Raw genomic sequence first — 12,620 nt, forward strand, 5'->3', positions numbered from 1 at the left:
TATTTAAAAAAATGTCTTCTCGTCAATACAAGCAGAAAGTTCTTTGAATCTTTCAAATCGAATGCTTATTTCTCTAAAAAACTGCCATTTTTTGCATATTTAGCTTTGTAACTCCGAAACATCTAGACCTGCCTTTGTCAAAATGCAATCAATCTAATAAGATTTGCCAAATAGTCCAGAAAACTAAATATAATATATGTAATATACATATATGAAATACTAAATGTAATATAAATATATAAAATAAAATATAAATCCACTCACATTTTTCCGCTTCTCCTGCTCACTCGTAGTACTGTTTGCCCGATGTCTGAACAAATCCATAACTTTGGTCATCGGAGAACGATTTAATTCACTTCTACGACCAGCCGTAACCGTGTGATAATACTAGAATAACAAAAACAATCAGGAATTTCTCTAAATTTCCATTATATAACTTTAAAGTTCACGTCTTAATCTTAAACTAATTCCAACGCAGTACAGTTTGTTTACAGAACTAGGTTTATGGTTTATTTTACAACTTAATTATTTTATTACCTGTTGGTCACTACCAGCGTGCAAATGAGCTGAACCATCTCTGGCTGCTTTTACAGGATGAGCACTGTCTCGATGGACAGGCTGATGATGTGATCTGATCAGACCAGTCGTGTGGTGAACTGCGTTTCTTACGTGTTGCATCAGACCGACATGGTGACTAGAAAAAAATATTAATAAATCATTAATTAATAATAATATATTAATTTTTGGTTGTGGGAGTGACACTGCTGTACGAGCCAGAGAACTGTTCAAGAATTTGCTAGACAAAATAATTAACTAAAGATTTTCCTAAATAAATCAATATTGATAAAAATTAAAAAATCATAATAGCAAATTAGAATTGTCAACGATTTATATTATAATTACAGTGATGAACATCGAAGCAGAAGTCTACAAATTGGATTTCGTCTTTAGGCGACATTTGTACACAGATAAAACTCGTGGATGTCGCCTATGGACGACACTCGTACTCAGGTAAACCTGTAAATAAAGTACTAAAACAAAGTTAAAACTAGTGGTGTATGGCATCGTGCTTTAAGGCAAATTGCTGGAACTTCCCGTACCGTAATGAAATATTCGAGAAATTTTAAACATTTTCAAATATATTATTACAAATACTCTGTAACTTTCATTATTTTTATTTTTGCTATCTTGTTATATCTGAGCAAATCAAATGTAAATCATAAATCAAAAATCGATTTATCTCCAAAACATTAACAATCGTCATTTCATTTCGAATTCAAATTCAGAAAAAAAATAGTTGTCTAATTTACACAAAATTGAAAAAGTGCTCCGGTATAGTCACAGTCTAAACGCATTCGCAAACAATTCTATGCGACATTTTCACTTATACTGTGCTTAGCTTGGCGGCATTTTCACATTTTTCAATAGTTTTCACAAAATTGGAAAAGTGTTCTCCAGTACATGACATGAACAGTCTAAACGCACTTGGGTACAACATTTGTACCAGAGTGGCGCTTAGACTGTGCTTAGCCTGGGTAATTTTTTAAATTTTTAATCCAAAATTACAAAAAAAAATTGAAACAAATTACTTTTTTTCCTAAAGCAATTATTTTGTTAAGACAAGCAGAAAGTTTTTTAAATCAATTAAATCGGACGTTCAGTTCTCTCAAAAACTGCAATTTTTTTAACATTTAGCTCTGTATCTCCGAAACCGCTGGGCCTACATTTGCCAAAAACTAATAACCACTTTCCTCGTCATTACGAACTGAATGTTTTTTGGATCATACAAATCGGATGATCCGTTCTCTCAAAAACTCGATTTCTATTTTCTGCACTCTTTGCTCCATATCTCCGTAACGGCTGGGCCTGCCTTTGCCAAAAAATAATCAGCTCCCTATCAACACACACACACACACATGCACTTAGTTTCTGAAGTATGCTTCTTAAAAATGTTCAGAGACCTTCAAAACATCGATAAATGCATAAATTTTCATTTTCGATTCTCGGCCCATTATTATAACTACCCTACGGGAAGTTAAAAATAGGTAAGAGTTTTATTTATCATCTTACCCCGGTCCTGATGAATTGCTGCCAGATCCTGATTTGCCAGATTGAGCTGGTGTCGAAGAACCACTATTGTTGCCACTTTGGCCACTGTTGGTGAGTTCTTTTTGTTTCCTGGCGTCCGATTTGGATCTTGGTCGAAAGGCGTCGAAAATTGCTGGACGTCTATTGGGACTTGCAGTTCCTGAACAAAAAAAAATGATATATTCGAGTTGAGAGTCCATCAGCATAAAGAAACCATGTGCACCAATATATGCTCCAAGAACACCGAGATTAGGTCCATTCAATTGAATTTATGTTATTATTTATCAATATTACTTGATATTAATAATTTAGCAGTTGTAATAATTATTGAACTTAAAAAAAAAAAGTTCAATTGAATTTTTTCTTACCGTGGACTGTGAGCTGATACAAGACTTCACGTTCCCTCTCATCGTGTCTGCCTCCTTCACCACTTTGCCTACGTTCCAGAGAACCGGATCTGGTGCTGGAACCAGAACGAGAACCTGCTGTTCCGGTGCCGCTGCCACTGACTCTTTCTGAACTGGACAAGGAACCAGAACCCCCTAGACGTTCCGTCGATTTACTTACTCGTTCTGCACGTAACCTGGGTAAAAAAGACAATGTCAAAATTTGAAATCCACTTATATCTTATATATAAAAATGTAGCTCTCGATCGAATGATTCGGTAAAACTCGAAAACGGCTAAACCGATTTGGCCAGTCTTGGTCTTGAAAAATTCTTGCCAATCAGTAGGTTGTCCGAATTGTGAGATATTATTTCAAAATCGCGTTTAGACTTTTTTTGATTTGAAAATTTTTGTAGAAGCGTAATTTGAATAAAACAATCGATGGCGGCTCATACGTCAAATTTTAAATGGTTTTGACAGATGATGTTCAGTTACGTTTAATAGGATGTTTTACGTAAATATTATTTAATTATGATTAAATTGTAGTAAGTAGTTTTGTTCGTACAAAAATGTTATTAAACGTTGTGGCGTAAATAAATTGACAGCTTAAAATATATTTTAAAAATATAAAGCGTTGTAACACAATTATGACATTATAGTATTTTATTTTTTAATGTGTGTACTGAATTATAAAAATATAAAATCAAATATGTTTCTAACAGAATAAACTAAAAAATGGCATTGCACACTTGCATACTCTATTTTTATAAGTTGCGAATCGACAGTTGGATATGATATGAGAAGTACTTTTGAAAAATGTTTTAAAAATATACAATATTATACTAGAGCTATGAAATTTTAGTATGTTATTACTTAATATATGTACTCAATTATAAAAATATAAAATCATGTATGTTTCTAACGAAAAAAAGCTATAAGTGTGCAATTTTGTAAACAAATGCACTCCTACAATAGTTGCAAGTCCACGGTTTAATGAGTATTTAGAAAAATATTTAAAAATATAAAACGTTATACTAGAGTTACAAAATTTTAGTATGTTATTTCTTAATATGTGTACTAAATTATAAAAATATAAAATCACACATGTTTCTTAAAACAGCTATAAATTTGTAATTCAGTAAAATCATGTAATAGGGCCGCACGTGTCACTACAAACTCAACAATATCAACTTTTTTGAAATGTTAATATGAAAATGCATTTTTTGGCGTTGTAGCACTCTTTTTTTGCAAATCATATTTTTCTCAAACACGGTGTTCTGAAAGATCTTATTTGTATAATTATATACCCATTGGTATTTATAAAACATTTCCTAGGTTATATTATTTTTTATTTATGTTATTTAAATTTAGAACCTAAATTTGGTATCGATCAAATGCACATTTTGTCGAATAACATTTTCCCAGTTATAATTTCCCAGAATTTATCGAATAATAGATAGCAATATACGAAGGTCCGGAGTTAAAAAGATCCACCATCGATGTGTCAAAAATCAGTGAAGTTAGGCATTGCTTAATAACAATATTTGAAAGTAGAGGAAAAATGATGTATAATCAGATATGACCTTGATTCTCATGACTATGCTATCAGGAGATAAACGGTAATTTTTGAAAATCCATAATAAAAGTATTTTCTTCCGTTGATAGGTTTTTAGCATTAGTTAAAAATGTAATTATTTTGTAAAATACATTTAAAATTAAAATAAGACATAAATCCTGTTTGCCACCTGCTCGTTTCAAGTTAACCCGCCTAAAGGGTAAAAAGGTGTAGATAACAAATTTTTGAAAGACATCAAAAAAGCACATTTCTACAATGATGAAGTAGAAGACAGTTTACTGAACGTAGTCAGATAATTGTTCGTTTGATATGTGTTATTTGTTGTTATATAATTGGTTTGGTTTTCATAATATAATTTAGAATTGCTCAAAGTCAAATTGGACCTTTGTGCCCCGCCCTGCTCTACATATATACTTTTTATTAAATTTACTTTAATTCATCGAATGTTACTCGAAACTTTTCAAAAAGCAGGTCAAAAAAGAAATACTTAATTAATTTCCTATCTCTCCTCGCAGAAATTTGAAAAATGTTTATAAGCTCAGTAGTACTATTTACAATTTTACACAAATTTTACACAGAATCCAAAAGGAATCTGAAAAACTTGAAACGTAATCAATAAGTCGAAAGACCAAAAAGACTTGGATTGGATTAAACCATGTTTTCGATAGATGGTGTATAAAACTTCCAGTTTGTTTGTATTGACAAAATATAGACACACTAATGGGGTTTATTGTTTTTATATAGCTCATTATTTATAGCATTGAAACAACACATCCTTATACACTTAAAGTATTAATATTTTTGATTCTCTAGAAATTGTTTACAATATACCTTTAGCAAAACAACGTTTGCCGGGTTAGCTAGTCTTATATATAAAAATGGAGCTCTCGGTCAAATAATTTGGTAAAACTCGAAAACGGCTAAACCAATTTATCCAGTCTTAGTCTTGAAAAATTCGTGCCAATCCAGAGATTGTCCAAAAGGTGAGATATTATTTCAAAATCGCGTAGAAACTTTACATTTTTAATTTGAAAATTTTTGTTGAAGCGTAATGTAAATAAAACAATGGACGGTGGCTAATACGTCAAATGTCAAACGTTTTTGACAGATGATGTTCAATTACTTTTAATAGGATGTTTTACGTAAATATTATTTAATTATGATTAAATTGTAGTAAGTAGTTTTGTTTGTAGTTTTATTTATATACAAAAACGTTAGTAAACGGGCCGCAAGTTTTACTAAAGACTCAAAATATTAACTTTTTTAAAATGTTAATACGAAAATGCACTTTTTGGCATATTATTATCAAACACGGTGCTTTGAAAGATCTTATTTGTATAATTATATACTCATTGGTATTTATAAAACATTTTCTAGGTTATATTATTTTTTATTTATAAATAAGGTTATTCATCTTACTTTTCTATCTTGAGTCGTTCCAGCTCCCGCTTCTCGTTCTTCCTAAGTTCCTTCTCATACTTTTTGGCTTCCTTCTCTCGATTCTTGATTTCCTTATCTTGAAGTTTCCTGGCTGCCCTGTCCAGCTTTTTTGGCTGCTGCAGCAGTTGCCAAAGGCGACAAAGGCATCTGAGGTTTGCCTCCGGAGGCGCCCGATCTGGCTGCTCGGGCCTCTTTGGAGCCCCATGTGCCTGCTCGGGGGCGCGACGAAGACGAACCGTCTGTCTCGGAACCTGCCGATGAGGGTTGCTTGTTGGAAGGCTCCTGGGGGAAAAAAATAATAATAAATAAATAGGATTATTTTAAAATTTTCAGAATAGTCAGGTTTATGTTTTCTATATTATATATTTATATAAATTTTATTTAGCGATTCATTGACATGTTGCAGTTGGTGGAGTCTCTATTATTTGCGAAATCAAAATTGAGGTAATGTCAAAGTAATTGAGGTTGGGGTAATGTCAAAGTAACTAGTTGGGTAAACGGCATCGTGCCTTAAGGCAAATTGCTGGAACTTCCCGTACAGTAACAAAATATTCGAGAAATATTATAACTGTTTTCAAATAGATTATCATGAATATTGTAACATTGTTTAATATTTATAAGAATTATATAAACTGAATTGCAAAGTTGAAATCATATTTTGTTTTTTTTTTTTATTTATTCATTTTTTTATTCGCTTGAATTACAATCTGTTTTTACAAAAAGGAAGACATTCAGTAATTTTGATGATATTAGGTTGTCAAATATCTCCCTTCCGCTTTTTTGCTCTTGGTTTATAATACAAAAAGGCGGAAGGGAGATATTTGACATCCTATAATAATATATGAAATATTAAACATTAGATCTAAAAGGTTACCCAGTAGTAAGCCTTTCAATTTTGATAAATTAAATTTTAATTTTGTGATTATATAGAGTAAACTTAAAAATAAAAAGATCTATGAGGTAAATGAGTATAAATTGTGAATTATAGCAACAAATAAAAAAGACATAACTAACAAACTAAACACAATAAAAATATAAATAAACAACTAAATAAGTAGTACTGCTAATTAGAATGAATATATTACATATTATGTGGAGGTCAAGGTACCGGATCCGTCGAAGGGGCGTTTTCTTTTTAGCAGTTCGATGCCGTGCGACTTCATTAAATTGAAACAATTTTTTTTCCAAAATCAATTATTTTGTTAAGACAAGCAGAAAGTTCTTTGAATCATTTAAATCGGACGTTTAGTTCACTCAAAAACTGCCATTTTTTGCACATTTAGCTCCGTATCTCCAAAATGGCTGGGCCTGCCTTTGCCAAAAATAATAAACACTTCTCCCTATCAATAGGGATCGAATGTTTTTTAAACCATTCAAATCGGTTGATTCGTGCGGCCGAAAACGTGACTGACGATTAATACACACACACACACACACATCCATTTTTTCTGAGGTATGCCAAAATGTTCAGAAACCTTCAAAACGACGAGAAATATAAAAATATTCAATTTCGATTTTCGGCCCATTACAATAACTTACCCTACGGGAAGTTAATAAAATTTAAATTAAACCGTTCGCACTTTAACTTTATTTTTATACTAGATGTTCTAGAATTCGAATTTTACATTTTTATGCGTTTTATTCACTTGTCACAAAATTCTAGATAATGCAGTTATCATAAGATTCTTCCCTACTTTGTTTATATGTAAAATATGCCTGATTGATAGACATTTGAATGTGAATAGATAGACATTTTCATAATTATCAATACCAAGAATGACGACGCTATTTTATCAGCTCTTTTACTATAAAACTACCTCATTATTGTTTATATTCTACTTTATTGTTTTTCTAGTATTATATTTATTATTCATAAATTTTATTCATTTTATTATTATCATTATTTGCTTTTATTTTATATTAAATCATCACAATACGGATATTATTTTAATGAAAATACTATCCTTTATTTTGTACTCTATTTCATTTATATTTATCTTACTACTCACTTATGTTATTAGATGTTATATTATTTAGCAGTTGAAACTAAAAAAATTGAAAAAAAAATGGTATTTTAATATGTGTTTATCTTTCATGTTTTATCATACTTTCTACTTTCTGATTTAACTATTTAAAAATAACTTTATATTGAAAATAGTCCAAAAAAATAGAATGTTTTTGTAAATTTGTTATAAAATATATAAATGTTTTGACAAATTAAAAACAAAATAATTTTGATATTCGAATTTTGCAAAAATACTATTTTTATAAATTTGTGTAATATTAATAATATTAAATATTAATAACTAAATAGATATAAATAATAATAATGAATATAGGATTGCAAGTGGAACTAAATGCTGAAAAATTTAAGGATGTGAAATTAGCATTCGAATTGTTTGATAAGGATAAAAGTGGTAAGTAAAAGTAATATATATATATATATATATATATAATATATACATATAAATAAATAAAATAATATATATAAAATATTATATATATATATATATATATATGTATATATACTAACTGATACAGCCACAAATTGGTATTTGACCCATTTATTATAGTCGAATCAATTTTTTTTCATTAATTTCTGAAAATGCAAAAGCCAATTCGAAGATCATCCAAACAAAACAAAATTCAAATCTTATAAGATGGTCAGAAGAATGTTTTGTATTTTTATTGTCATTTTTTTTATTACAATTAGGTTTTTTGGACAGAAGCACTGCTCGTCAACTGATGTTATATTTGGGTCACAATTGCACTGAGGCAGATCTTACAGATATGACGAAGGCCACTGATCCCGAAAAAACAGGCAAATAATAAAATCAAATGCTGTACACATCAATTTGTAAATTCCTATTAATTTTGCAAAATCCTGTGCTGTTTTTTCATCTACAGTTTATTACAATGGACTAAATTGTATTATTTGTTTTAGATCAAATCTCACTCGATGCCTTCAAAGAATACTATTTCAAAAACATGCATTTTGAATTCACCGACGACGAAATTAAGGAGGCATTTAACCTGTTGGACCTGTCAGGACGAGGATCTGTATCAGGCGATGACCTTGCCAGGATGAATCGATTATTCGGTAAAAGAAATAAGGTTAAGAATTTGATATTTCATTAGAAAATTCGGTACACTTTTTTTGGTTTTTGTCAAATAACTCACAAAGTTTATATGAAAGCACCCTTTTTAAATTAGATAGGCTGAAACTAGATAAAATTTACTACATTTCCATTAAAACAGTTATATACACTCCGATATGAAAGTTTTGAATAAAACGACTTTGAATTTGATATTTCATTATTTAGCACAATAAATAGTGGATTTGGGATATTTTTTTGGTTTTTGTCAAATAACTCACAAAGTTTATATGAAAGCACCCTTTTTAGTTAGATAGGGTAAAACTGGGTAAAATTTACTACATTTCCATAATAACAGTTATATACACTCCTATATGAAAAAATTGAATAAAGCGACTTTGAATTTGATTTTAGATTATTTAGCACAATAATTAGAAAATTCGGTACATTTTTTTGGTTTTTGTCAAATAACCCACAAAGTTTATATGAATGCACCCTTTTTAAGTTAGATAGGGTGAAACTAGATAAAATTTACAACATTTCCATTAAAACAGTTATATACATTCCGATATAAAAGTTTTGAATAAAACGACTCTGAATTCTGAATTTGATATTTCATTATTTAGTACAATAATTAGAAAATTTGGTTTATTTTTTGGTTTTTGTCAAATAACTCCCAAAGTTTATATGAAAGCACCCTTTTCTAGTTAGATAGGATGAAACTAGATAGAATTAGACACACTTTACTAAAATTATTATATAAAATTACTAAAAAATATCATAGTTCTTCTTGGTCATATGTTTTATGTTATAAGGCAACATTAAGAAGCTAACTTCAAAATTATAGGTGCTCATGAATTGCACTTATAAATAAAATAAGAATAAAATCTAATTAATGTTATTTTAACATTTGTGTCATTTGGAGGATACTTTTACAGTCGTTGACAGTATCGAAAAATTAAATAAACAATATAAACATCATAGGTGTAGATTTTTGAGTCTCTTAACATCAAGAAAACAAGATTTATCAGAATAACATATGTGCTTCGAGAAAAGCAAAATTCCAACGTACTTTTATTTGTGACACCTTATGTTACCATATAATAAAGCTATGTTATCCGAGAATAGGCTCATAAATTTATACTATTATTACCTATTTATCATTTTTTTAATTTTTTCAGGAAGTTTGTACACTGCTAATGAATTAGAAGATATGATGAGTTCTGCGGACTTAGACGGCGACCACTTTTTGTCTTATGAAGAATTCGAACAAGTCATGATCGCTTAACAAAATCTTAAAAATAATAATAATTGTATTTGAAAATTAATTTTTGTGTGAATACATAAGCTAATAAAGACGACGTTTTATCAGAAAATTAAATTTAAACTTGAGTAAATTAAAACTTCCTGAATTTTCTAATTATTGTGCTAAATAATGAAAAATCAAATCCAAAGTCGTTTTATTCAAAACTTTTATATCGAAGTGTATATAACTGTTTTTATGAAAATGTTGTAAATTTTATCTAGTTTCACCCTATCTAATTTAAAAAGGGTGCTTTCATATAAACTTTGTGAGTTATTTGACAAAAACCAAAAAAAAAATTAAAATCAAATTTAAATGAAAGTTTTCACGATTACATTACCCCCAAATCTAGTTAACCATGTGCATTTATTTGTTTTCTAAATGAAACAAATTCTTGAAAAATTATTAATTATGGAACAAAATTTAAATTTAGAGTAAAAAATGTAAAAATTCCAAAAAATATGTGTATGAAATAAATTAGGCTCAGGTTAATTAAGTTGCTATTTATGCTTTATAAATTGATATACATATTGGTTGTATTTGCGCAAAATTTTGCAAAGATGCCCAAAGGATTCGATGAACCAGATGTAAGTAATAATAATAATTATAACTAGTGGTGTATGGCATCGTGCCTTAAGGCAAATTGCTGGAACTTCCCGTACCACAGTGAAATATTCGAATTTTTGGAAATTAAAAAAAAATTAAAACAAATATTTTCCGAAAAGCATCGTTTCGTCAACACAAGTATTATTAAAAAATCGATCACGTGATTAATGGACGCTTCCTAAGGTATGCCAAAATATTCAGAAACTTTCAAAACGTGAATATAAAAAAAAATTCAATTTCGATTTTTGAACCATCACAATAACTTAATTATGGAAATAATTATTTAAATAAAAAGATATTTCCATGTTTAATATATTGAAATTTATGATTATAAAACTTTACAAAATGTCATGATCATTTGTTTCTCCCGAATTCATGACTCACTTAATTCCCACATAATAATAATAATAATAGTATTATTAGTTGGATCGTTTTGTGCGACGATCGGCCCAGCCGTTTCTTTATATTTAGTATATAAATACAATATTTTTCGAGCACGTTTTTGCTAAAAATGCTGAACCGATTATAATTTATTTTAAGGTATCAGTTGCGAAAAAAGAAAAACTACCCCCAGACGTTTTAGAGGAACTACGTTATGCCTATGATCAGTATAAAAACGCTGAAGATTTGCTGGACGTGTCACAACTGTCAAATGTTCTACAAATTTTAGGTTAGTTCAGATAGAAATCAAAATAAATGCACAATATTATTTTTTGTTAATTTGTTCTACAGGTTACACCCCTACAGAGGCCGAATTGTACGATATGATAGGGGCCATGGACCCCGAAAAATCTACATTCATCACATACGAACTTTTCAAGGAAAAGATTTATGATTTTAATAGAAGATTTTACAGCGAGGACGAAATCCAGGTGTGAAGAAATAATACTTTTGCATTTTTATTTAAATTAAAATTTAATTTTGTATTTCTAGTTGGTTTTTAGAATTTTTGACCAGGATCGGACTGGATATGTCGACTTCGAGGAATTGAATAGAATACAAACGAATTTAGGTAAGGAATAATATTTAAAATGGATATTTTCGTTTTTTTTTGTTTCCAGGAGCTCAAATGCTTCCAAATTGATAAAAAAAGAATCTCTGAAAGTTTTAAGTCTTAATATTAACTCTAATATAATCCGCAATTCAATCAAAGTTTCTTATGGAAATAACATAGATAAAATTTTATTTGTTTTTTCAGAATTTTATAACTTAGCTACAAGTGAATCAAAATTTTGAGAATAACTTTGTATATGCTTATTTTAATCAAATAAAGAAATTACAACAAAAATACCATAAAGAATTACTTAGGAAGAAAAACCAAGAAACTTTACGCGGACTAACTTAATTAATATTAAGACTTAAAACTTTCAGAGATTATTTTTTTCATTAATTTGGAAGCGTTCGAGCCCCTGGAAGCAAAGAAACTCGGATATATACATACAACTTCTTTTTTAGAAAACTTATGAATTTTTTGAAATGCATTTTATATCTCTACATGTTATATATAAGAAGTATTATAATTTTAACTCTAAATATAAATAACTATAAATAAACATAAAATTGTCCTTCAATACAGTTTTTTTAAAAACTTGTTTTTGACAGAAAAAACATGAAGATATTTTAATTATAATAGATATTATATTAATGAAATAGTCAAATGAAATGAATATATAAAATATGAAAACTGTTTTCATAATCTCTCATACCAGGCACCTCTGTCTGTCTGAGATATGAAAATAATGTATATATATATATATAAATAAAATAAAAAAAAAAACAGAAAAAACTGATGATGGAACGCATCTAGTCCCAAAATGTCGTGAACAAAAATCTACCAAAAAGTATTGTTATTTTTTTTTTTTTTGATTAATTGCTTGAAAAATAAACAAATCAATTTAATGAAAAATTTAAGATTCACCTCATTATATTAATAACTTTTTGTTCGTTCTGCTAATTATAAGTATGTAAAAATGTTCATCCGTCAGTCTATTTATGAATGACCAAATCACGTCCTTCGCACTTTAAAATATAGATGTAACTGTTGCATGCGAATGCATTTACTCATTTGATCAAGGTGCTACGTCTATTTGTGGATGTAAAGGCGCACCTTGAACCGTGCAACCTGGA

At 29.1% G+C, this 12,620-nt stretch overlaps 3 protein-coding genes across 3 annotated transcripts in view; 2 read left to right on the plus strand and 1 right to left on the minus strand.

Annotated features, from left to right (window-relative positions):
* The window catches only part of LOC113366517 (5'-AMP-activated protein kinase subunit gamma-1-like), a 123,600-nt gene extending 117,832 nt beyond the window's left edge, over window positions 1–5,768 (minus strand). Inside the window, 5 exon segments of the mRNA XM_026608138.1 lie at window positions 265–387; window positions 538–694; window positions 2,071–2,248; window positions 2,457–2,671; window positions 5,469–5,768. Of these exon segments, the coding sequence (XP_026463923.1) occupies window positions 265–387; window positions 538–678 (264 nt within the window). The 5' untranslated portion in view covers window positions 679–694; window positions 2,071–2,248; window positions 2,457–2,671; window positions 5,469–5,768.
* Window positions 5,769–7,818: 2,050 nt separating this feature from the next.
* On the plus strand, window positions 7,819–9,872 carry LOC113367670 (calmodulin-like). Its single transcript, XM_026609255.1, has 4 exons — window positions 7,819–7,906; window positions 8,203–8,310; window positions 8,434–8,589; window positions 9,766–9,872. The coding sequence occupies exons 1-4, from the start codon at window positions 7,819–7,821 to the stop codon at window positions 9,870–9,872; spliced, it is 459 nt and encodes a 152-aa protein (XP_026465040.1).
* Window positions 9,873–10,447: 575 nt separating this feature from the next.
* LOC113367671 (calmodulin, striated muscle-like) lies at window positions 10,448–11,516 on the plus strand. The gene is made up of 4 exons (XM_026609256.1): window positions 10,448–10,474; window positions 11,034–11,163; window positions 11,226–11,365; window positions 11,427–11,516. The coding sequence occupies exons 1-4, from the start codon at window positions 10,448–10,450 to the stop codon at window positions 11,514–11,516; spliced, it is 387 nt and encodes a 128-aa protein (XP_026465041.1).
* The last annotated feature ends 1,104 nt before the right edge of the window (window positions 11,517–12,620 follow it).

The sequence above is a fragment of the Ctenocephalides felis genome, unplaced genomic scaffold (genome assembly GCF_003426905.1).
Source record: "Ctenocephalides felis isolate EL2017-DRISC unplaced genomic scaffold, ASM342690v1 CF-g0.4_SCAFFOLD_01170, whole genome shotgun sequence".
NCBI lineage: Eukaryota > Metazoa > Arthropoda > Insecta > Siphonaptera > Pulicidae > Ctenocephalides > Ctenocephalides felis.